The sequence below is a fragment of the Saccharomycopsis crataegensis genome (assembly GCF_037102585.1).
Source record: "Saccharomycopsis crataegensis DNA, jcf7180000000073, whole genome shotgun sequence".
NCBI lineage: Eukaryota > Fungi > Ascomycota > Saccharomycetes > Ascoideales > Saccharomycopsidaceae > Saccharomycopsis > Saccharomycopsis crataegensis.
The window spans coordinates 2,452,124-2,475,734 of NW_027043820.1; the positions used below are offsets into that span (position 1 = coordinate 2,452,124).

General features: G+C 35.3%; 9 protein-coding genes across 9 annotated transcripts; 4 read left to right on the forward strand and 5 right to left on the reverse strand. All coding sequences in view use genetic code 12, as the record gives it.

Annotated features, from left to right (window-relative positions):
* Positions 1 to 307: 307 nt before the first annotated feature.
* On the forward strand, positions 308 to 804 carry AIM7 (Aim7p; the record flags this gene model as incomplete). Its single annotated transcript, XM_064995424.1, has 2 exons — positions 308 to 310; positions 388 to 804. 2 exons carry the CDS (start codon positions 308 to 310, stop codon positions 802 to 804), a joined length of 420 nt encoding a protein of 139 aa, XP_064851496.1.
* A 170-nt stretch (positions 805 to 974) lies between these two features.
* DASC09_018220 (uncharacterized protein) lies at positions 975 to 2,018 on the reverse strand (the record flags this gene model as incomplete). Its single annotated transcript, XM_064995425.1, has 1 exon — positions 975 to 2,018. One exon carries the CDS (start codon positions 2,016 to 2,018, stop codon positions 975 to 977), a length of 1,044 nt encoding a protein of 347 aa, XP_064851497.1.
* Positions 2,019 to 2,508: 490 nt separating this feature from the next.
* DASC09_018230 (arginine--tRNA ligase) lies at positions 2,509 to 4,335 on the forward strand (the record flags this gene model as incomplete). The annotated part of the gene is made up of 1 exon (XM_064995426.1): positions 2,509 to 4,335. One exon carries the CDS (start codon positions 2,509 to 2,511, stop codon positions 4,333 to 4,335), a length of 1,827 nt encoding a protein of 608 aa, XP_064851498.1.
* A 412-nt stretch (positions 4,336 to 4,747) lies between these two features.
* Positions 4,748 to 5,580, reverse strand: RPS13 (40S ribosomal protein uS15 RPS13; the record flags this gene model as incomplete). Its single annotated transcript, XM_064995427.1, has 2 exons — positions 4,748 to 5,182; positions 5,560 to 5,580. 2 exons carry the CDS (start codon positions 5,578 to 5,580, stop codon positions 4,748 to 4,750), a joined length of 456 nt encoding a protein of 151 aa, XP_064851499.1.
* Positions 5,581 to 6,648: 1,068 nt separating this feature from the next.
* On the reverse strand, positions 6,649 to 7,314 carry DASC09_018250 (uncharacterized protein; the record flags this gene model as incomplete). The annotated part of the gene is made up of 1 exon (XM_064995428.1): positions 6,649 to 7,314. One exon carries the CDS (start codon positions 7,312 to 7,314, stop codon positions 6,649 to 6,651), a length of 666 nt encoding a protein of 221 aa, XP_064851500.1.
* Positions 7,315 to 7,659: 345 nt separating this feature from the next.
* On the forward strand, positions 7,660 to 8,634 carry SER2 (phosphoserine phosphatase; the record flags this gene model as incomplete). Its single annotated transcript, XM_064995429.1, has 1 exon — positions 7,660 to 8,634. The coding sequence occupies one exon, from the start codon at positions 7,660 to 7,662 to the stop codon at positions 8,632 to 8,634; it is 975 nt and encodes a 324-aa protein (XP_064851501.1).
* A 1,549-nt stretch (positions 8,635 to 10,183) lies between these two features.
* Positions 10,184 to 11,698, forward strand: DASC09_018270 (uncharacterized protein; the record flags this gene model as incomplete). Its single annotated transcript, XM_064995430.1, has 1 exon — positions 10,184 to 11,698. The coding sequence occupies one exon, from the start codon at positions 10,184 to 10,186 to the stop codon at positions 11,696 to 11,698; it is 1,515 nt and encodes a 504-aa protein (XP_064851502.1).
* A 506-nt stretch (positions 11,699 to 12,204) lies between these two features.
* On the reverse strand, positions 12,205 to 13,749 carry DASC09_018280 (uncharacterized protein; the record flags this gene model as incomplete). The annotated part of the gene is made up of 1 exon (XM_064995431.1): positions 12,205 to 13,749. One exon carries the CDS (start codon positions 13,747 to 13,749, stop codon positions 12,205 to 12,207), a length of 1,545 nt encoding a protein of 514 aa, XP_064851503.1.
* A 1,505-nt stretch (positions 13,750 to 15,254) lies between these two features.
* On the reverse strand, positions 15,255 to 23,318 carry FMP27 (Fmp27p; the record flags this gene model as incomplete). Its single annotated transcript, XM_064995432.1, has 1 exon — positions 15,255 to 23,318. One exon carries the CDS (start codon positions 23,316 to 23,318, stop codon positions 15,255 to 15,257), a length of 8,064 nt encoding a protein of 2,687 aa, XP_064851504.1.
* Between the last annotated feature and the right edge of the window lie 293 nt (positions 23,319 to 23,611).

The following is a 23,611-nucleotide window of genomic DNA, read 5'->3' on the forward strand; positions in this document are numbered from 1 at the left end:
AAAAAAAAAAAAAAAAAAAAAAAAAAAAAAAAAAAAAAAAAAAAAAAAAAAAAAAGAAAAATGGCGTACAACACCCTTTTTATATCGAGCTCAATAGTTGAGAGAAAAGTCAAAGATAAAGAGAGCCAAAACAATAATTATTAATTAATACAGTATTACTATCTCATATTCTTCTCCAGCAGCCAACAATATGTTCCTTTCTATTTATCCGGGTAACCTTGGTAGCCTAGCCAAAAGCTCAAGAGCAGTTAATCCCATCATCGCTGTACTCTTTATATTCAATCGCCATCGATTACCTTAGTTACCAATGGTATGTCATGTCATTTCCCCTTAAATACCATGGTTTTTTCTGGATTCTCGTTGGAATGAATTACTCACACCAAACAGTCATCTTTATACACCTTTTCTCAAGACACCTTGCAAGGACTAAAGAAGTTCAGTTTCTCGAGCTCTAGAGCGAAGACCATGCAGGCCACTGTTTATGCCATCGACAGAAAGACATATGAAATCAAGAAAGATGAGGGCATTGAGGACATTGTTGAGTCTTTAGAAGAACTCGAGGATGAGTTGCCTGATACTTCCCCAAGATTCGTGGTCCTTTCGTATCCTGTCACCACCAAGGATGGCAGAATGTCTTTCCCGTTTGTTATGTTGTATTATTTGCCTCCAAATGCCAGTCAGAATGATAGAATGTTATATGCTGGTGCCACTGAACTATTTAAGAATAAGGCGAATGTTTCTAGAATGTTAGAAGTTTCTGAATCAGAAGATTTTGAAGAAATCCACGATATTTTGTCCGCGTGATATCGTTCTGTTTCGTTTCTGAGCTTAACTACATCATTGACTATCTCTCGTCCAATTACTCATTCATTTTATTCTGTTTTTTTTTTTTTGCTAAAAAATTTTTTTTCCTTATCAGTTTATAAGAAATGGAAATTACATTATATATTTAATTGGCCCTAGCTAGATAATGGCTAATCAATATCTGAAAAAACATTTTCCATCTGATCCCTTGCAACACCAACATTTTCCAAACTCCTTTCGTATTTTGCCTGTAAAGGTGAAATCAAATTTTTTAACCCATTTTGTGTATGGTTGAATATTTCTTGTATGATTGATCCTGTCCCCAAGCTTTTGGTTCCCGAAAATGGCCCAAAATCCTTCGATATTGCTTGGTCATCAGACTTACTAATATTCACTATAGTCTTTTTTTTGCGAGTTTCTGGGAAAGAGTTTAGTCCTATCTTTAAAAAATGTTTTATTTCATTTAGTTTTCTTTCATTTTCCTTAGTTAATGCCATCTCGGTTTCCAATTCCTCCAATTCATAAATGGCATTATTACAAACTTTAGAACTGTAAATTATTTCTTGTTGGAAATCCTTGACCATTCCAACCAAACATCGGGCCTCCTCATTCTGGGAGATGACCAAGGCTTCTGTTAAAGCAGAAATAATATCTACCAATTTGTACCATTCATCTTTAGATAAGTAGTCCTTATCGTGAGCTAAAGATTTCAAGTATTCTGTTGGAAATGAAGATTGGAAGTATCCAATGCCACCGCTTTTAGACTCTTTGTAGTATTTATTGATAATTGAGTTAACCTCCTCTAATGAAAATGGAGTCAGTTGATCTTGAGGGCTTTCCACTCTCTCGTACCTAAGACTCAAGCCCTTCTGGGGACTTTTGAACTCCTCGTAATAATCAGAATTGTCTCTCATAACTGGTGTATCGTATGCTGCCTTTCTTACAAAGGGCACTTGGTTCTCTTTGTTTTCATCTGGACTTGAAAATGGATCTCTTTTTTTGCGAATAATGCTGTTTTCAGCCCCATGACTACTAAATAAACTCAACAAACCGGATGATTTTGGTTTTGGTGTTATTTTTTGTGATTTTGTACTTGCGTATATGGTTTTGTACTTGTTGGTTGCCTCACCATTAGTTCTTGAAGCAAAGGCTTTTTTGCAGGTGAATGATTTGGTTGGTTGGGCATAACTCGGTAAGGTTCTCTGGTCAAACATTTTTGCCGTTATGCCTTCAACACAATTTATTAGCAATATCAAACGAATGAGTACCTCTTTTTTGTTATTTGTTTTTTGTTTTGTGTTTTGTGTTTTTTGTTTTGTCTGGGTAGTGTTTGTGTCAACGCTTATTTTCATGTTGGGCGTGTTTGTGGATGCATGTTATATATGCTAGTCTATGCATGTATCACAGTAATTCAAAATAAAAAAAAAAAAACATCGAGGAAAATTTTTTGTGATGAGGCCCACTCACAATTCACTATATTAGTCACTGGCGCATTAACTCCTGGGAATTATCCTTCCTTCCTTCCTTGCTTGCTTGCTTCTTTCTATAAACCTCTCTTTTTTCCATTCACAAAAAAAAAAGTTTATGAGGCTTATCAATAGAGTAATTCCAACAAGAAGACTCCTTAGAAATTTTATTCTGCCATCATTAGTGACACCATATATTCGTGGTTACAGATTTCCAAGCATTAAATTATATCATAAAATGACCGAAGTCCAAAACTTGACCAAGCTCATAGGTCAATTGGGTTTTGATGAACCAACTCATCAGCCAGGATCGTATCCGGAATTCAATCCCGTTGATGTTATTAGAAACTATATCACTGAAGAATTGCACAAGCTTTCCAACGTTGACAAATCCATCATCTTCCCAGCCTTGGACTGCCCAAACACCTTGGACAAAGGTGACTTGATTGTTCCAATCCCAAGATTGCGTATCAAGGGCGCCAACCCTGCTAACTTGGCTAAGGAATGGGCTGAAAACTTCCCAAAGGGTAACTATTTAGAAAAAGTTGAGTCTCAAGGTCCATTTATCCAATTTTTCATTTCCAAGAACTACTTGACCAATGTCGTGTTAAAAGATATATTAATCAGAAATGAGCATTACGGTGAACTTCCACTCGGTGAAGGAAAGAAGGTTATTGTTGAATTCTCTTCTCCAAATATTGCTAAGCCTTTCCATGCGGGACATTTGCGTTCAACAATCATTGGTGGCTTCCTTTCTAACCTTTACGAAAAATTGGGCTGGAATGTCTTCAGATTAAACTACTTAGGTGACTGGGGTAAACAATTTGGTGTTTTGGCCGTAGGTTTTGAACGTTATGGTAGCCAAGAAAAATTGAGTACCGATCCAATCAATCATTTATTTGAAGTTTATGTGAAGATTAACAAAGACATCACTGAAGAAAAAGAATCCCTGGGTGAAAGCCAAACAAGTAAGACTGACGATGATGCCAGAGCTTTCTTTAGAAGAATGGAAGATGGTGATCCAGATGCTATTGCCTTGTGGAAAAAATTCAGAGAATTGTCTATTGAAAAATATATCGATACTTATGCTAGATTGAACATTAAATACGATCTTTATGGTGGTGAATCTGTGGTTTCTAAAGATTCCATGGACACGGCTATCGAATCTTTGGAAGCTAAGAAATTAGTCTTTGAAGACAAGGGGGCTAAATTGATCGACTTGAAGCCATTCAATAAAAAATTGGGTAAAGTTCTCGTCGAAAAATCTGATGGTACCAGATTGTATATGAGTAGAGATATTGCTGGTGCCGTTGAACGTTATGAAAAATACAAATTTGACAAGATGATTTATGTTATTGCCTCTCAACAAGATTTGCATACTGCTCAATTCTTTGAAATTTTGAAATTATTGGATTACCCGTGGGCTAAGGATTTGGTACATGTTAACTTTGGTTTGGTTCAAGGGATGTCCACCAGAAAGGGTACAGTGGTTTTCCTTGACACTATCTTAGAAGAAACCCAAAAGGAAATGTTGAAGGTTATGCAAAAGAATGAAGCCAAATACGCTCAAATTGAAGACCCAGAGAAGATTGCTGACTTGATTGGTATTTCTGCTGTCATGATTCAGGATATGAGTGGTAAGAGAATTAATAACTATCACTTTAGTTGGGATAGAATGCTTTCATTTGAAGGTGATACTGGTCCATACTTACAATATGCTCACTCCAGATTATCATCAGTTGCTAGAAATGCGAAGGTTTCCAAGGATAATTTGCAAGAAGCTAATACCGATTTGTTAGTGGAAGATCAAGCCTTCCATTTGATCAGGTTGTTGTCCCAATATCCAGATGTTTTAGCTCGTGCTATTAAGAACCATGAACCATCAACTATCGTGACATACCTTTTCAAACTTACACATGTTGTTTCCTCTTGTTATGATGTCTTATGGGTTGCTGGTCAAGCCGAAGAATTGGCTACTGCCCGTTTGGCTCTTTATGTTGCTACCCGCAATGTTATCAATAATGGTATGAGATTATTGGGTCTTACTCCAGTTGAAAGAATGTGAATGTGAATGCCTTAGAGGTCTTTAGATTTCCTTTTATTATATCTGTATTTTACCAATTCTTTTTGTTATGACCTTTGTATGTTGTGGATATCTTCAAAAAAAAAAAATCAGTTGTATCAAAGTTGTTTTGTAGAGAATTTGTTTTCACACATGCATGACAGAAAAGGTAAAGATGTTTCAATGATAATGCCTAAGTTCATGACAATAGCAGTTTGAAAAGCAACGGCTAGGCCCACTCTGTGCTCATACAGTTGAACCTAAAAACAATTTTCTACAATCATCTCAGTTCTACAATGTGACACTTTAGTTAGATAAATCATTTTCATAATTTTCGTTGATTAATTAAAATCTTGAATATTATACAAAGCTTTAATATTTTGGTGGTTAAAAAATTAAACATAAAGCAATAGATCTAGTTAACCAAAGCAGAAGCGGTGGCAGATTCGTACTTCCAGTTTGGTGGCAAAACAGCAACACTTCTGTAGTAACGAGCCAATCTGTGGATTCTAGATTCGATCAAAATCAATCTGAATTTAGAGTCCTTGTCCTTTCTGTTAGCGTCCAAGTGCTTTCTGACAGCAACGGCCTTCTTGATCAAGAAGTACAAGTCTTCTGGGATTTCTGGAGCCAAACCGTTAGCCTTCAAGATTCTCAACAAAGTAGCACCGGTGATGACGGAGGATTGTGGGACACCGTGAGCATCTCTCAAGATAACACCAATTTGAGATGGAGTGAAACCCTTTCTGGCGTACTTAATAACTTGTTCAATGACAGCTTCTGGGGTAGACTTGAACCAAGATGGAGCTTGTCTAGAATATGGTTTAGCGGAGGAAGAGATACCTTTACCCTGTAACAAGATGTTAGTATGTTTTTCGGACTCAAGTTTCCAAAAAAAAATTAAATGGAAAATATCCTCATATGGGTGAATACGAAACCTTGAAAAATGACCACAAAACCTGGCCCAAGATGGAGCAAATGTCTGGGTCAAAATTTTTAAGACTTCGTCATTCCAAATCAATATAATTTGGTGGAATCGTATAGCATTATGTTAACACATATTCGTGAAATCAATAAAAGGAAAGAAAAGAAAAAATCATCACGATATATTATCATTTCTGGTTCCATTGATTCATAAAACCATAAACGACCCGAATTATATGTACTTTTTAGTAGTTCTTTGAAGTTTGTGAGCTTTTGCTCAAGCCATAGTATCTATCCACATACAGTACTGTGCATACGACCCATTTTGAATGATTATTATTTGATTCCTGACGTTGTTGCTTAACTGAAATGTCTCAAGGTGGGAAGGTTCAATTTCGGTGACTTTGTGGTTTTTTTTTTTATCTCCCTGAGGATTATTTTTTTCTGAAACTTTTTCAGTCACTTACTCATGATTATCACGTGCATAATTATAGGGCACAGAAGATATAGTCTTAATCCATAGAAAGGTAACAGAACTACAGGAAAATGAATATAGATATACGTCTATATAGATATCACTACTATATTGAGGCCAATCCAAAAACATGATAAACTTCTAATGGGATTTAATTCGTGAGAGCGTAGATTCAATTCTTTTTTGCCCAGTAAAGCGCACCCTGCATCACTATCAGCATGCATATAACATGTATTTACCAAAAATCAAAATGTATACATAATGTATGAAATAATAGGTGGGCTAATGTCATGATGATTATCTCTCTTTTTGTCTGCTAATATATAAATAAATTATTTGCTGTGGTTATCAATGCTGCATTAACAATTTCATCAGGATTTATTTGTAGCTTGAAATGTTTGAAAGTCTCATCAGTTGGCAAATCCTCATATGCATTTTATTATAATCATCTAGCCTCTGAAAATGCACCGTGCCATTTATTCACCTATATTTTGGAACTGTTCAAAAGATATACTCGGGAATTTCATTGATTTTTTTCTTTACTGGATAGGCATCATTCTTTAATCCGAACTAAGTGTAAAAACATTTATAAACTTTGCGGATATTAATTTCTCTACAGTCGTTTACTAGTACATGTGCTGGCGTGTTAAATACTGTGACACCAGAAATAACAAAAACTAGTGTCCTCAAACCAAATATGAATGCTATTAGAGAAAAAAAGATCAATGTTGATAGGCAAGTAAGCATTTTGTGCTACGATACTAACCGGAGATTATTTGAAGTCGGTCAAACATTTACACAAACCCAAATTCCTATTGAACAAATAGAGGAACAGATATTTTTGCATTTATTGTAAATTATGTATGATAATTCCATTGTATATAATAATTATAACTACTCAGTTTTTAGATAAACTTTTATAAACCTCTCTTCTGCGATTTTTTAAGCTTCAATTTTTCTTCTGAGATTCGCCGTGGAGTGTAACCATATATGATGGCTTTCGCTCTAAAAACTTCAATTTGCTTCAGAATCGTTTCATCTTTCCCTGTATCTTCCATCTTCCATTCTAATTGCGTAATTATCCTCAAATATAACCTCATCATAATTTCCTTCTTCTTGATGAGCTCCTCTGCAATATCGACATGGCTCAACTTGTTAGGTTGCGCATTTGCTAATAATATGCTTTTTGAAGTACCTAGTGGTTGGATCGTAGTATTTTGTCTTATTTTCTCTGACTGGGGATATGGCTCAATTTTCCTTTCTTTTGGAAACGTTGAGGGTGGCTTGGAAACTTTGTGACTGCCAACATTGATCTGAGTTTTAGATTTATATTCCTCATTCATCAAAGATTGAGTTACCTCATCAGAGAATTTTTGAGAATTTTTCCCTAGGAAGGGTCTTAGCTCCTTAGCCAAATATCTGGCCAACCTGTGTTTGTTAAAATTATTGTTGACTATGGCTAATGTGTACTCAGTTAGCGTGGTGTTATCGTTAGTATTTTGTTTGATCCCATACAATTGGATTTTATTGGATATCCATTTCTTGAGCTGATAACTTTCTCGATCATTTAATTTCATCTTCATATGGGTATATCTAGTGCTTGTTTCTCGATCCACTTTCGTTATCTAATCCAAAACCGCATCTCATCTCATCTCATCTCATTTGCATTCGCATCTGATTAGTTACCACAGAATCGGTATATAACCCGGATAAGGCATGACTCTTCAGCACGTGGTGGGACATTGATAGAGAAAATAGAAAAGTAACGGATGCTTGGAGGATGGGAAAGAAAGAAAAAACAAAAAGGAAAGGTCATTCAGATTCATTGGATTTTTGTTCAAAAGTCCTAAAAGAAACATAAGATTAAAGATTTTTGCTTCCCCCTCCACTTTTATAATCTAAGAGAGAATCATTTCAATAAGTGAAGAATGTCTCTCTATTCAGCCACAATAATCAGTCAAGGCACCTCATATCCAAATGAGCTTACCGGATCCCTATATCAATTCATTGAAGATACCCCGGGGGTATTATTTCACTCAATCCATAACTTAGCTGAAACCAAAGCCATCGATTTTATTGTTCAATTGGAACATGAAGCCGATCAAAAAGAGGTTGTTGCTTCAATCACTCCAAAGTTTAAACAATTTGCTCAAGATTTCAATGCTAAAAAAGAAAAGAAAGATAGAATAGATTTGATTTTGCAGCCACATGAAGGTAGAAAAGATAAGAAGTTATTTATTTTCGATATGGACTCCACATTGATCACTCAGGAAGTCATTGAAATGATTGCTGGTTATGCCGGCGTCGAAGACAAAGTTAGAGAGATCACCGAAGCCGCGATGCGTGGAGAACTTGATTTCAATCAATCTTTAGCCCAGAGGGTGGGCTTACTTAGAGGTATCGAGTCAGAAAAGCTTTGGGATGAATTAGAATCTAGATTGATAGTTACTCCCGGTGCACCAGAATTGACCAAAGGCTTGAAGAAGTTGGGTATTACGTTAGGAGTGTTATCTGGTGGGTTTATTCCATTGGCTAATAGATTGAAGAAGAAATTGGGATTAGATTATGCATTTGCTAATAATTTAAAGGTGGAAACTGACTCTAATACAGGGAAGGAAGTGCTTAGTGGTGAAACATTTGGAGAGATTGTCAATGGCGACAAAAAGGCAGAATTATTGCAAAGGATTGCTAAAGAGAATGGAATTGATGTGAAAAATGCTGTCGCCGTTGGTGATGGTGCTAATGACCTCAAAATGATGGGAGTTGCTGGCTGGGGCATTGCTTGGAATGCCAAGCCGAAAGTCCAGGAAGAAGCACAGTGCGCTTTGAATTCCACCTCTTTGAGAGATGTTTTCTATATTTTGGGATATTCTGATCCGGAAATAGAAGATTTGATCAAATAAGTTCTACCAGCATAAAAATTACTACACTCTAAATTTAAAGATTATAGACATACAAATAGTTAATATCTATTCATTTTGGTTATCTTTGGCCGGCACCACATATAAACCATAGATATATTACAGCCAGTGGATATAGGATAGAAGTAATGTAACCAATGGTCTTTTTAATCTCCCGTGGACCAGTTAGGTTTTCGTAATTACCATATAGATAATGCGAATATAGGACCTCCACTACAGAAAAATAAATGAATATATTGTACAGTAAGTTCGAAATCCCCTTTAAACTGTTCTTGTTACTTTTCTTTTTTTCCTATTTTTAGTGGTTTAGATTCTAGCTTATCCCAAAGTTTTCCCCGGCAGTAAAATAGTAGTCACCGTGTCGGCAATTTCCCGGACATTTGTTTATGACTTCAGTACTTTCAAAGATCATTTGCATGACTTTCCTGTCATCTTGGAATCCATGCCAAATGTAGGGAATATCCATAAATCCATCAGGGGCGCGCACATAACAGACGACCCAACCTCACGACACATTCCTCATTCGTCATCCCGCAACTCTCCTTGATTTGCCGTAAGATACCACGCATTGCCTTACATAGCCGAAACGATCGACGGTGTGCCCAACGGCTATTGTCGGCATTTGACGGATAACAAGGCCGCAAGAACCGTCAATAAGAACCGTAGTGGACGATGCTAGAAAACAGTGGAATATGGGGTATTGACAGGACTGCAGAACCAGATGCATCAAGATGAATCGATGAGCTCCCAACATGAGGTTTCCCATGATCGATGGGGCTCGTCCATAATAATATAGTGGTGTGCCATTGCAAACGCCGAGAGGGCCGCCAGTCGGCAAGCATGTTAGTAAAGTAAAGTCGGGTTATACCACCTGTGTGACTCACACCGCAACCGGTCGCAATAATAGTCTACATTGGGAATGATGAGAATTTCCCTTTAACCTTATTGTCAATGGATAGATAGAAAACAATTCATTTATAGATCTATCTCACTGGTGGTACTTTTTTTAGGAGCCTCTCCTGAGATTCTGGAACTACAACAAGATGAGTAACTTTTGTTAATTTCTTAAAATAGGAAAAGGGTTTAGACCATACCACGCCAAAATTGTAATCTCAACTGCAAAGAATTTCCCTCTGCGATGCTTGTATAAAATTTTTTTTCTTAGCACTTAATTACCGTTATAGGAGACAATGCCCGAAGAGAAAATAAAAAGTGAAAAAGTCGGTAGACTATGTTATCATACTTTTCGATTATTAAAATTGTAGACAAACCAGCAATGTTCGCTCTCAAAAAGGGAAGACGATAGACTATTATTAACGTCCAACCCTCAGTCTCTTTACTATGATTATGACTAACATTTTGGAATTTAGTTGCTATTTTAATTCGTAAAATTAATTGTTATATGCTGTGCATCACAGTGCATTGGCTACAAAAGTATTTAAGCACAGAATATCCCACTCTAACCTCAGATTTTTTTTTTAATCAATTTTATGTACAAAGAGAAATCCTAGTTTATTTCCTGCAAATCAAAATGGAATCAAAGGAAAGTCAAATCAGTTCTTCGATTAATGCTTCTGATATCGAAAAGCGTGAGCAAAATATTGGATTTATTGATGACTCGCTAAAAGATAAACAAGTTGAGCAGCTTGCTCAAGACTTGGGCATTGACCATAAGAAATTGATGTGGAAAATAGATCTCTGTGTCATTCCTCCGTTGTCATTGCTTTACTTTTTGGCATTCTTGGACAGAGTCAACATCTCTAACGCTAAGGTTTATGGTATAACCAAGAGCCTTGGCTTAAAAGGCGATCAGTTCAACACCTGCTTGACCTTATTCTTCGTTCCATATATTTTCTTTGAAATTTTTTCTAACTACGCTCTAAAAACCATAAAACCTCACACCTGGCTTAGTGGATGTATCTTTTTGTTCGGATGCATTACTATTGGTATGGGGTTCACTAAAAATTTCGGTGGTTTAGCTGCTTGTCGTTTTCTCTTGGGTATTTTTGAAAGTGGATCATTCCCTGCAATTTTCTACATTTTATCAACATTCTACTCATCAAAGGAATCCCAAAGAAGATTCTCTGCCTTCTTCAGTTGTACCTGTTTGGCTGGTGGGGCTGGTGGTGCCATTGCTTATAAGATTAAAGAATTGGATGGTCGTTATGGTATTCACAGTTGGCAATGGATCTTCATTGTTGAAGGAACTTTCACTGCAGGTTTGGCATTATTGTTGTATTTTATTGTTCCAGATTTCCCTGAGAATTCACGTTTTTTGAACGAACAGGAAAGAAAATTTATCAAGAAAAAATTGGAGATATATTCTAGTGACTCTGGTTTTGAAATCAAAAACACTTTAGGAGATGTTGCTAGAATGTTCAAGGATCCAATTATCTGGGTTACCGCTTTGGCTTACTTCGGCTTGATTGTTCCAGCTTATGGTTATGCCTACTTTGCCACCTCTATTATTTCATCGATGGGCTACACCGGTTCTGCCGCCAACGAGCGCTCCATTTATCCATGGATTTGTGCTTTTGGTTACACAAACATTATTTCTTTCGCATCAGACTATTATAAGAAGAGAATACATTTCACTATGGTTAACGCTGTAGTTGCTATTGCTGGACTTGCTATTGTTCTTGGATGTCAAAATAATTCTGAAGCACGTTATGCGGGTTGTTTTCTCTCTGCTATCGGGCTTTACTCTGCCATGCCATTATTAATTTGCTGGACCAGTTTGAACTACGGTGGCCATTTGAGAAAAGGTACGGGTACGGCATTCTTTGTTGGGTTTGGTAACATTGGTGGTATTATTTCTACTTATATTTTCTTGGCTGAAGATTCTCCAAGATACGTTAAAGGTTTGAGCATCTGTATTGCTTTCACCGTGTTCTCCATGGTTTTCATGCTCGCGTATTTTGGCGTTCTTTACAAGTCCAACAAAGACAAGCAAACAAAAGAATACCAAGAGAAATTCTTGAACTTGCCTCCAAGAGAGCAAATCTTAAGCGGGGATAAAAATCCTTCTTTCAAGTACTTGTATTAGATTCATGGATCCAAACTCGTTTGTTTTTTTGCCTCTCTTATTTCTTCAATTATTCTAGAGGCGTATTTTTCTGATTTGATTTGCTAATTTCTTTTATTTTTGTTTTCTGACTCCCAAAAGTTTAATATTTTTTTTTTTTTTTTCGATTTATTGCTACGACATTACGACCCGTATTGATTTTCTTTCTGTTCTATAATGATAACTAACAAAAGATCTGAAATTTTATGTTTCTTAAATATCATCAATTATTTAACAGCTGTAAGGTTCAGCATAAAGCATTTATTGACAATTGAAAATAATAAGATATGGAAAATGTATCAAACACCGTTCCATGAGCAGTATAAACTAATATAGAAATGAAATTAGGCCGAGTGAATAACAAAAATGACAAGATAAATAACAAATGAAAATTAAGCGAAAATAGCTTGCACTAAAGAAAGTAAAGATGAACTTTGAAATCGAAAGTTTCAGGAACTAGCACTCCTCCCAAATAACAAAAGTAGAATTTACCTCTTTTCGATGTACTTAAGCTCCAAAGGTCTCAATATTGAATGGATGATAAAAGTGGAAGTGATACAAACCTCCCAGCCAATATCACCACCAGATGGAGGAATATGTCTTGATGCTAAACCTACAAACCAAGTTTGATCCATACCAACAAATGCGAAAAACCAACCAATTAACATTGTAATAAGTCCGGCATAACCCACTCGAACCTCCCGGAAATTGTTTTTCGACTCGTCAAATGTCAAATCATAATTTTTGAAGCTGTTTTTTCTAGCAAAAATATGTTCACTCAAACAAATTCCCAAGTAAATAGAGGTGTTATAACCAATAATGGACAAGAAGTTCTCTAAAGCTGAAGAGAAACTGTAATATGCAGGTATTGAAATTCCCAAAGAAATAGCATTACCAATGATACACCAGATAATACGAGGGATTTTGGCCAATTTAGACCACACTGCTTGGATAGAGAGGGATAATGAATAAGATCCCGGCAAATTATTAGCAATGGTAGACAAAGCAAAAACAACGCAACATATCTTACCAAAAGTCCCCAAAGAATCGGTTACTAGAATACCATAAGTCAAGCCCCCAATTGAAGATTCAGAATAGGCATCACTGAGTCTGGCATTATTGAAAGTACATGCCCCCATTGCTGCACCTAAGATCAAAGTGAAAATTGAAGGTAATGTTAATCCCCAAACCATTGGCCAGAAAACTCTTTCTGGGGATGTATTTGATGGAACATATACTGTGTAATCCGCAGCACTTGGAACCCAGCCAGCACAGAACCCAAAAATAAGGGATATGAAAGTCAAGATATTACCAATTTTGTTTCTATCAGCAGACATATCCCCAGGAACAAAATCTCCTTCGATTTTCAAACGGGCAATAATAATGAAGCAAATAATAACATTTGGAATAGAGGACCATTTTTCGTATAAATGGATGACCTTGTAACCAAATAGCGCCAAAAACATGGTGGATCCGACAATGATGACACATCCAACCGGTGGAGGAATTGGACCAACTGCTTTTAGAAGCTCCACGGCAGCAATTGTGTTCATGGCATTCCAACCGATACAACTAATAACATTAAGTAAAGCAAAGAATCTTGCTGCTGTATTTCCCACAAGGAAACGAGAAAGGATTTGTTGTCTTAATCCAAATTTCATCCCGTACACTGCATAGAGCCCCACAGGCAATGCACCAATGAAAGCGAACACCACAATGAGAATAGTACAAGTCCAGAAATCCAATCCAAAGGCAGCAGTTCCCAAAGCCCCAGTTGATATAGAGCCAATGGAAATATTTGGGGAGAAGAAGATCATGAACGGAGAAAGCCAAGATGTATCAGTCCTTTCATCTTCTGGAACACGTTCAATACCACGAGTTTCAACTTCTCCAAGAAAGCTAAGAAAAGAAAACCAGTTCTTTGACTTTGACTCTGGTGACCCATCTTTAAGGGACTCATCACTGGTACTGCTATAACTATCAACAGGAACTACCTGTGATTCTATGTCTTTGAACTTCTTCTCTACAGACATTTCAGAAATCTCTAACAATATTTGGCTGGGCTGATATAGTCTTCAAAACGTGTAATTTTCTTTTTCAATTTTTTTTTTTGCCTAGAGAGATCAAGATACTTTCACAGATAATTATTAGCAGGGATATTTCTCTAGTTTTATTAGTTCATGAAAGGCTTTGAAGTTTTCTTATCAAAAAGAGACTAATTTATAAAAGACGGATATTTTCTGGATGCATGTCAGAAAAAGCCGTGCATGCAGCCTTGCCTTGCTGCAAAAATTTGTTTTTGTATAATATCAAGTGGAATGGGATATTCCGAAAATGAAAGCTAAAGGAGAAAGAATAACGAGAGTGACAAGAATACCTTTCTTTTTTTTTGTTTTTGGTCTTTCAATATAAAAAATTAAAGCACGTAAGTTATCTATGAATTCAATTACTGTAGTTCCTTTGTTTGGAATCAAAAGACTCATTGGATGAATAAGATTTCGGCCAGGAAAAAACCTAATTTTAATGACATGCAGCAAATCCTTTCGAAATATAATAATAGTTCAACAAATCCTATCCAGAATAATCTACAATTTAAAAAGAACAACAAAGAGAAAACAGCTGATATTTTAAGAAAAAAATTTAAGATGAAGGATCAATTCAAGATATGGTAATCAGATTATAATTGTTAAAAAAAAAGATTTACTCAACTAAAATGATTCTGCATCATCAGATTTTTATATGAAGCTTGTGATATAAACTTGGACTCGTGTTAATCGACGAATTGAGAGTCTTATATTATAATTCGATCTACTAATGGTTATACCGAATGAAACAAAATGAATTGTTAAAGTAAGTATAAATACTGTGTTTAAGCGTGTCCTTTAGTATAGGAATAATAAAATGAAAAAAAAAAGCGAGAAATATCGCTCTATTCAAGTAGTTCGATCTTCTCTTAGAGATATTGCATAGTTCTAGAAGATGATAGAAGATAATAGAAGATATAAGGATATAGTTATCTTATGAAAGAATATAGTTAGAATGTAGAAGACAGGACAAGATAGAATAACCTCGAGCCCAAACAACAACTATCTTAACGTAATGTCTGCTAACTCCTCCACTAATCCTTCCACCAGTGTTCCTGAAGGATCAGTACTAGACGGCCCGACTGGTAATACAGTCTTGTCCCGACGGATAATAGAAGATAATATAAAGTAACAGAATGTAATAGAAAGTAATAGGATATCCTGGCATGTTCAAGAAACCTTAAAAGGGAATTCTTCGAAATGCTGGAATGTTCTACGAAGTATTATTAGTGAACTAATGCATCCTAGAAGTGCATTAGCAATAGTATTATGATACCTTGAGCATTACCTATGCTACAAAGCTTGCAATAGGAACTCATATTTAGTATAATAAATAATACAAAGAGAAATTAATAACAAGGGAAATAAATAATACAAAAGAGAAATAAATAAATAATATAAAAGAGATATAAATACTATAAACGAAGCGAAGTGTTTTCATTGGATTTTCAATCCTACCTGTTTACCTCTCCGTTTTCCTTCGCTTCTTCACCATCTTTTCTTTCGTTCTCCACTCCTACTCTCTCTCCCTTCAATTCTTGGATACTAACAAACCTGTTGTATTGTGTTAATTGCATCAATGGCTGTTTGATTTTTTCCATGTGGTTATATTTCAACTTATTTTTAATCAATTTTCCAGAGTGTTGTAACAATGACTTGATAACCACTTTTTTTAGAAACATTGAGATTTCAAACAATGATAAAATCCTCTGCTGGATGATGACATTTGGTAACTTTATTACGAAATTGTTCACCGATACAATCTTCTGCTTTCCTTCACCTTTGTAAGAAATACATAATACACAAGAATCAAGTTTGAAAGACTCAATATTCATGTTGTTACCTGCTCTTTCCATCATCTCATCAACATCTTTATCCTCACGATCAATGTTAGAATTAATACTTCTCTCATAATTCGAAAGATTCAACGAGCCCTGACTGGTGTTTCGGTAGGTTTTTTGGAAGGGGTTCAAGAGATTTTGATTATTACCATCATTTTTTGTTCTCAAGGAGCTGAAACTTGATTTCTTAGATCTTTTGTTTACTTTAAGTTCATCTGAAAGACTCTCTTCACTGTCCAGAGAAAAATCATCAAAATCAACTTCAGTACTAGCCTCGTCACCTTTTCCCGGGTTCCTTTTTATTGGGGACTTCTTATTAGTATCCCACTTTAATTTCTCATTCTGAAAAATATATTCCAAGATTTGTGATCCAGTTTCCTGATCTAGTTGTAATTTAATCGGTTGCAAAAAAATATAAAAATACTTCAATATTTTGATACCGCCAACAGGCTTCCTCATCGACCATTTTATGGTGATTAAATCTTCTGGCTTCTGTACAGATTCTTTGGGTGCTGCAGTACTTGCTTCATAAAATGGAGTCAACATTTCCTGATAATAAGTATCAGCTGCCAAATTGAATCCTTGAATCATTCCTATTTGCAAAATGTTTTCATTTGACATGTCACTATTTTCTCTCCTCTTAAACCTTGAATTGGATAAGGCAACGTCAATAAATGGCTTTCTTTTAGCTAACAACATATGACAAATAATAGAGTCCGCTCTTATAGACCATTCAACCTGGTCGCCAATATTCTTGTTTTGCGACCCTCCTAAAGCAATAGTTTGCATCGAAGTATATAAATCTTCAAGCAATTCTGATTTCTCCGATTTGACAAGTGATAGTTGTTTTTTCTCCTCGTTATTCAATAAGTTGGATCTAGTAGTAAAGGATTTCTCCAAATTATCAAGAATATTGATATCCTTTTGAATTTGTCTTACCTTTTTTAGCAAGTCTGAAGCATTGTCGAGTGAAATTTTCATGGCTAACTTTTCTAGTTTACTAGACATCTCCTTGAGGCTTGGTTCACTGTAAATTAACAAATCCCAGACTAAAGAATACATCGTGGTGTATTGACGCGAGTCACAATTAATAATAACCTGTGGAACGTTGAAAGTTATGCTATTTCTTCTTTTCTCGGGATCTTCTTCACTTTCAGCTTTTAAAGTATTACCTATAGTATCATATCTCAACATCATTGAAGTTTTTTCAAGCATCATATTGTCTTTCAAGATTGTCCCATTAGTACATAATTCAACTCCTAGCCATGGAGGCCAGTTAGAGTTCTTTGTTCCATAACTGTTCGTAGAAAAGTATAAACTTGAATTTTCAACCACATCCTCTTTATAAAATGCGAAAATATTAGCTTCGTGAATCAAAGACCCAATTCTTGTTTCCACAACATCAGAATATTCCAAAGTCTCCGAATCATCACCTGCTGATTTCAATCTTTTTTGGTTGATGGAAATAACCTTCATTTCTATACTTGGTGCCACAACTAACATACATGCGTCATTGGAATCTTCATCAATCAATTGAATTTGAGGAGATACCAATTTGATGAGATAATCGTCATTGTAAAATAAGTTTGACGAACTGACATATCTAATATCTTCATCAAATGATCCCAAACTTTTCTCACAATACCCAATATCAGTAGATACTTGTTTGGTCAAGGTGTTTTTGAAACCAAAAGATTTCAGTGATGCCAATGACGCAGCAGAAGGATCAAAAAGTTTATTATCAATAATTTCACTCATGCTAGAAATTGCATCATTTGTCATGTAATGAGAAATAGCCTTATGATATTTCAACCAGTGGAAGTACTTGTACAAAAAGTCCCTATTATTACAATTCCATTTCAACAACATGTTATGGATAATGAATCTGTTATTAAAGGCGACCTCATCTCCAGTATTTTGCAACATCACAATTTTCCTAATAGCTTCAGAAGTTGATGAATCATCTGTGCCATTTTTGATTGAGAGCAAAACTTCATAGTTTTTTGCAACTTCTTCTAATATATTCTCAAGGTTATGACCATCTTTATGATTATTGAGCGATTGTTTCTTTAGCTCCTCAATTCTTGTCTTTGTTAACTCAATTTGGGCTTCAATGGAAGAGTTCTTTTTAGATAATACACAATCATGAGATGGCTCGTTACCAAACGGAACTTCACTCTCGCACTCAGATTCTTTGAGTTGCCTGAAATACATCATTCTTGGAGCAAACATCAAAGGCGAGACTCTAATTGAAGGATTCAAACCCTTTATACTGGGAAACCCTAATTCCTCGAAATCATTTAAATCAAACCAGGAGGAATCATCATCAAAAGTTTTCATGTTAACTTTGTCCTTGTTATCAGTATGCTCTTTTGAACTAAATATGGCATTAACGATTCTGACATCCACACCTTCAAGATCAATTTCTCCAATATTGAACTTCATCTTCATAGTTTTCTTGGTGGTATTCAAAATTTCTCTATGAATCACGGTTTGCTGTTTTCGTTGATGTAAGTCTATTTTCAAAGTATCAAACTTACCTTTCAACCCAACAGACTGGGATGAATCTAAGTCCCCATCATGCACATTGTTGTTGTTCAACTCATCACTATATACATGACAAGCATAAACTGGGGATAATAAGAATTGATACTTGATTGTGGACAAATAAACACTGAATTTCTTTGAGGCCTTCGTAGGACCGAAAATTTTACCATGACGAACAGGTAAAGACATGTTCCCACTAAATAATTTCCACCATTTGAAGAAACTAGAAAATACGTTTGGAGATAAATGGACACTATTATAGCACTTTCCCTGACCATCAAGCGATGTTAATGACAAAGCCATGTGGATATAATGGCTTCTGAATCCTTTATAGGCATCATAATTGGGATCTTTGACAAATTTTGGATTTTTGAGTTGAACTGTATAATGTGGAACGAATTGATCCGTTCTACCCAGTCCATCATATGTATTGCGTTCAAACATCACCCCACATTTGAACATTACAGGATTTGTCAGGTCCGCAGATAAATTGATGACAATCTTTTCATAAAATTCTTGAATAACGTCATTAATATTGGAGCCAAATTCTGTTGTACCATCATCTGATAAATAGAAGCCTGACAAGTTATTGATGTTTAAATCCCTTGATGCAGGTAAGAAAACAGAGTCCTTAGAGCTCCTTGACCAGATTAACAAGGGCTCAGAAATAAGATTTGGGGCGACCCATCTGATCTTATTAGACGTAACCACAATAAACTCTTTTGGGTTATCATCCTTATTAACATCAAGGACAACATTGTCCGAGAAAGATAACATGAAGCCTGCATCAGGATTCAACATCTTGTAAGGGTCCCTTGAACCCTTGAACACAATATCCAAAGCATTTAATTTAAAATTAACTCTTCCGTGAATGTTAGCTCTCAATTTGTCCCAAAAACCAACCTTATCAGAGGGGTCGAGTGGAGGTTTAGTGAAACCATCAAAATTCAACATAACTTGTTGGATCGCTGGCTGATAGGATGAACCCCAAGTGAACCTGGTGGATTTATGGGAGTTAACCTCAATGTTTAAATTCATAAAAGTTTTCACTGAAGCGAGAGTTTTTGGAATACTTAGGGAATAATAAGGATCACTATCCGCCTTTTCACAAGAAGGCACTAATGGAGCAAATACCATATTAATATTTTCTTTCTGGTGTACAAATTCTTCCAGAATTACGACATTACCAGTAATTCTGTGTGATATTCCTTCCTTAGAAAAAGGAATGTACACAAAGGGTAAAGGATAATCACGTAGATGAGATCTAAACTCACCAAATTTGAAGTCAATATGCAAAGGTATCATCATTTGATATTGCAGATCAAGAGGAATACCTTTTCCAACACCGTACAAATACTGGGGAAGCTCCAGCATATCAAAGTCAACTGAGGATAAAGTCAAATCAACGTCTTCCACAATAACACTCATTAATGGAGGGCCTAAGAAAAAGCCTTCCCAAATTCTCTTATTGAACTTCTTTGAAAGGCTTTCTGAAGTAACAAGCCTCCATAAATATTCAGAATTTTTCCTTATTTCTTTATTGAACTTCTGGCGATAGGTTTGCACTCTGTTAACCCACGATTTAGAAAAATTCCGTTGAAGAATTTCAAGTTTGGAAAAAGTTTCTTTCAAATGTTGATCATGGTAAGAAACTTGTTTACTGTCGTCGCATTTTGATTTTCTCCAGAGTTTCCCACTATCATAACCGAAAATATTCTCAGAATCGGAAACTTCCAATCCAAAGCAAGAGGTTTTTTTGATGGTATATTCTTTATTAATAAATTTTCTTGCTTTCACATTTTGAACAAAATATTCAAGTTTGGACATCCGTTCGCGCTGCTCGGAGAGCCCGATCTGACAAATATAAGCCAACTGACTCTCAAATGGATCATCATCCATATTCATTAAAAACTTTTGAGTGCTTATTTTTATCTTTGGAAGTACCAGAGGAGTACAAAATTCTGGATTAAGAATATTCTCTGGCGAATTCTTTTTAAACGAGTAATTCAACTGTTTCACAATCTTTTTGAGAATTCCAAAATTATCGAATATTCTATGAATGATGAAGTTGAATGGAATAGTTAGTCTTGCAGATAAAAAATTGACTGCACCGACCAATAATTCATTCATTCCAAGATTACTTTCTCCCTCAACTCTTAATCTATTGAATTCTTTCAAGTTTTTCAAATCCAAATCACAGTCGAATGCGTTTATAATCAATAGCCTCTCCCAATAATTTCTAATGGTTGGTGATTGTACGCAAATCCTAAAAATGCTTGCAGTGATATTACTTTCTTTGAACCGTGAATCGAACTTGATGAGGGTATCTAATGATTGAATTTTCATCTTTAGATCTAAAGGAAAATGAATGATCATATCAAAAGTTTTGACATTAATTTCAGTTACCAACAAATCAGAAAGTTTCGAAACGAAGGATGATTTTTGAACTTTCTTTGGTTTTGGAAAGTGATTCAAATAAGAAAATATAGTATTTCTGACAAGGGAAATGGATGATATAAAAATGAAATGACTAAATCCTGAAAAAATAAAATCAATCTCTTCGATTTCAACCACCAATTTCAAGTAATCATTGGTTGATACCTCTGACACGTTGCAAACTGAAGAAAGGATGCCTTTTACCTTTGGAATTTTTAAGCAGCGAATATTCATCAAATTGTAATTTTTCTTATTCATTGAAGACTTATCCTCTGCAGTTTTGTCGCGATTCCTTTGAAAATTTCTAGGATCACAACAAATTATATCAACGCCAATATTCTGCGCTTTCATTTGCATATTCCAATAGTTGTCAACAGAACCAGTTTTAGCGGACAAATTTTCATCATCTGAATCAGATTCATGTTGCCCTAGAATACTTGACATTTCAACGGAAGACGAGTTTAGGGTGTCTGATGTTGAGCGCAGAGGTCTCCGCTCATCACCAGCAACTTTAGGGGCATTCACAAGTGACAACGACCAAGAATCTAATTCAAAAACAATTTTTCTCAAAGAATTTTTGATGGTCTCATTCTCAGAGACGAATTTAAGTTCATTAATGACCTCTTTTGGTATCAAAACTGAACGAGACCCAAGAATGCAATTACAGTCCGTAACTAAAATTTTTATTTCTTTCAAGTATTCAGGTAGTGGCTGAAAAAAATAAGATTTGGATAATTCTTTCTGCTTTGGAAATTCATCGTCTCTCAAAGACGCGAAAAAGCCCCTATTGCCTAACTGCACACATAATCGGGTATATTTGGCGAGCATTTCTTTATTAAAATGGTTATAATGATTATGTGTGGCATGCATATTATTTAAAATTTCTGATAGGCCTTTAAGCACCACCATATTTGATAAGTCAATGAAAATTGTCTCAATTGAGCAAAATGTGGATAATTTCATATTTTTCAAATCCTCAAGGGAAACTTTGAGCACTAAATATTCCACCAATCCAATTTCCTCACTAAGGTTAACAAAATCAAAATTGGAATCCATTTCATCATCTGTAGCATCAAGTACGACAACCAAATCTTCATCATCAGTTCTAACACATCTTTGTTGATAAGAGACTCTAATTCCAGAAATTTCAAACTTGCTAAATAATGAGCTTTGGATGATTTGACTGTTATGATGGAATGATTTTTTTTTGCTATTGATCTCAAAGCTGATGAAATTCATATTTAGTGATACCGTCCTCATGATGCCGTTTTCGCTATCAATAAATTTCACAAGAAGAATTGTGTCTTCAATAGTCACCTTAAAGAAAATTTGCGGTAAAAACTTGGATATTGAGGAGTAAAAATATTTAATTATGCTATCATTTTTCGATATTGGGGCTTTTTTTTGTTCCTTAGAATTTATGAAGCTCTCACAAATACATTTAATTTGTTTTGTATTTCTCAATAATACACCCAAATAAAAGGAGTTCAATTCAAATGTTGGAGAAGAAGCATGACTAGATGCTTTGACTACTGCTGATGTCATTTTCTTACTCTTCAATAATACCTTCAAAGTTTGAATAGCTGCATTTGTTTGGACTGAGAAGTTGATATTTGGCACTTGAAATAGTTCTAATCTTTTTTCATCGCCGTTAAATTTGTAAAACATTATTAGCTGAAGTTTCATCAATGAAGAAATAAATTGTACAGGTGAATCATTGATAGCAAAAGATAGTTCATAGCCAGGTGATTCTTTGCTTAGTTTGTTGAAGCCTATTGTGAATTTTTGAAGCCTTAATTGAAAATAAATTTGCGTTAAAAGGCACATGTCATCGTCATCAAGCATCTTGAACACCTTGGAGTAATGTTTTTTTTCAAGGAATAAAAAAAACAAATAGAACTGGTCAATGCAAATATTTGATAGCGTAATATTCAATTCATTGAATAAATCACATGAATCAGTAATAGCTTGTAATTTGTGGGTCAAATGGTCGATGAAGTCGTTCAATTTGTCCGATATCATGAAGTCAGCTTGTTTTCCCTTTTCTGTCACAGATTCATAACTTGGATGCAGGAAAAGCATAGGTGAATCTGATTGAATATTACTTTTAGGGATAAAGTCAATGATTAATGCCAAAAATGTATAAATGGGTAACTCTAAACTTTGATTGGCAAAATTTGCATTAATGTTGGATATTTTGAGATCTTTTTGGGAATAAAAGTAATCCAAGTTAATAACAAAATTTTTAAACAAGTCCACAGTCTCAGAGTTTGGCTTAGAAGATTTCACTTGCAAGTTAGATATCAAAAAATAATGATGGATCAACCAACCTGAATCTCCAAGCGTGCCGCGATTTTTGTGAAATTCTGTGTTTATCTTGACTTGTTCTAGCTTAATACGCAATATATCATTGCAGAATTTTGAAGTTATTGTTATTTCAATATCTCGCAAGTATATTGTGAAACCAGGGAAATAGTTCAATAGCAATCTTATAAATCCATGCTTCAGAATCTTTGGAAACAGCCCTTTTGTTGCTTTTTCATCCTTTAAATTCAGTTTCTTTATATCATCAATGTTCAATTGAAACGCTATATTTGAGAAATGAAAGACGAGCAATTTTTGGCTTCTACTGAAACAATTCAAATATGTTCTAAACACTCCTATGGAAACATTTTTCAACTTGATCCAAGACATAAATATGAAAAAAGGAGTGACCGTCCATACAATAACACCCGTGAAGAGGTATACGCACCCCAATGTGCACACGTATATTGCTAGGAGGGCCTCCAACATGAATTCTTATTTCCGTGATAACAAACAAGGGAACGTTGTTTGTTTTGAGGTTATATTTGTGTGTGTGGACCCATCAATTTTGTTTTGGTTTCCTGCACAATTTTGGTTACGCAGCCCTGTTGGCCTCTAGGCAACTGCAAAAAATGGGAATTGCGGCACCCACAGACAGAAGTCCGGAGAACAATATATAATAA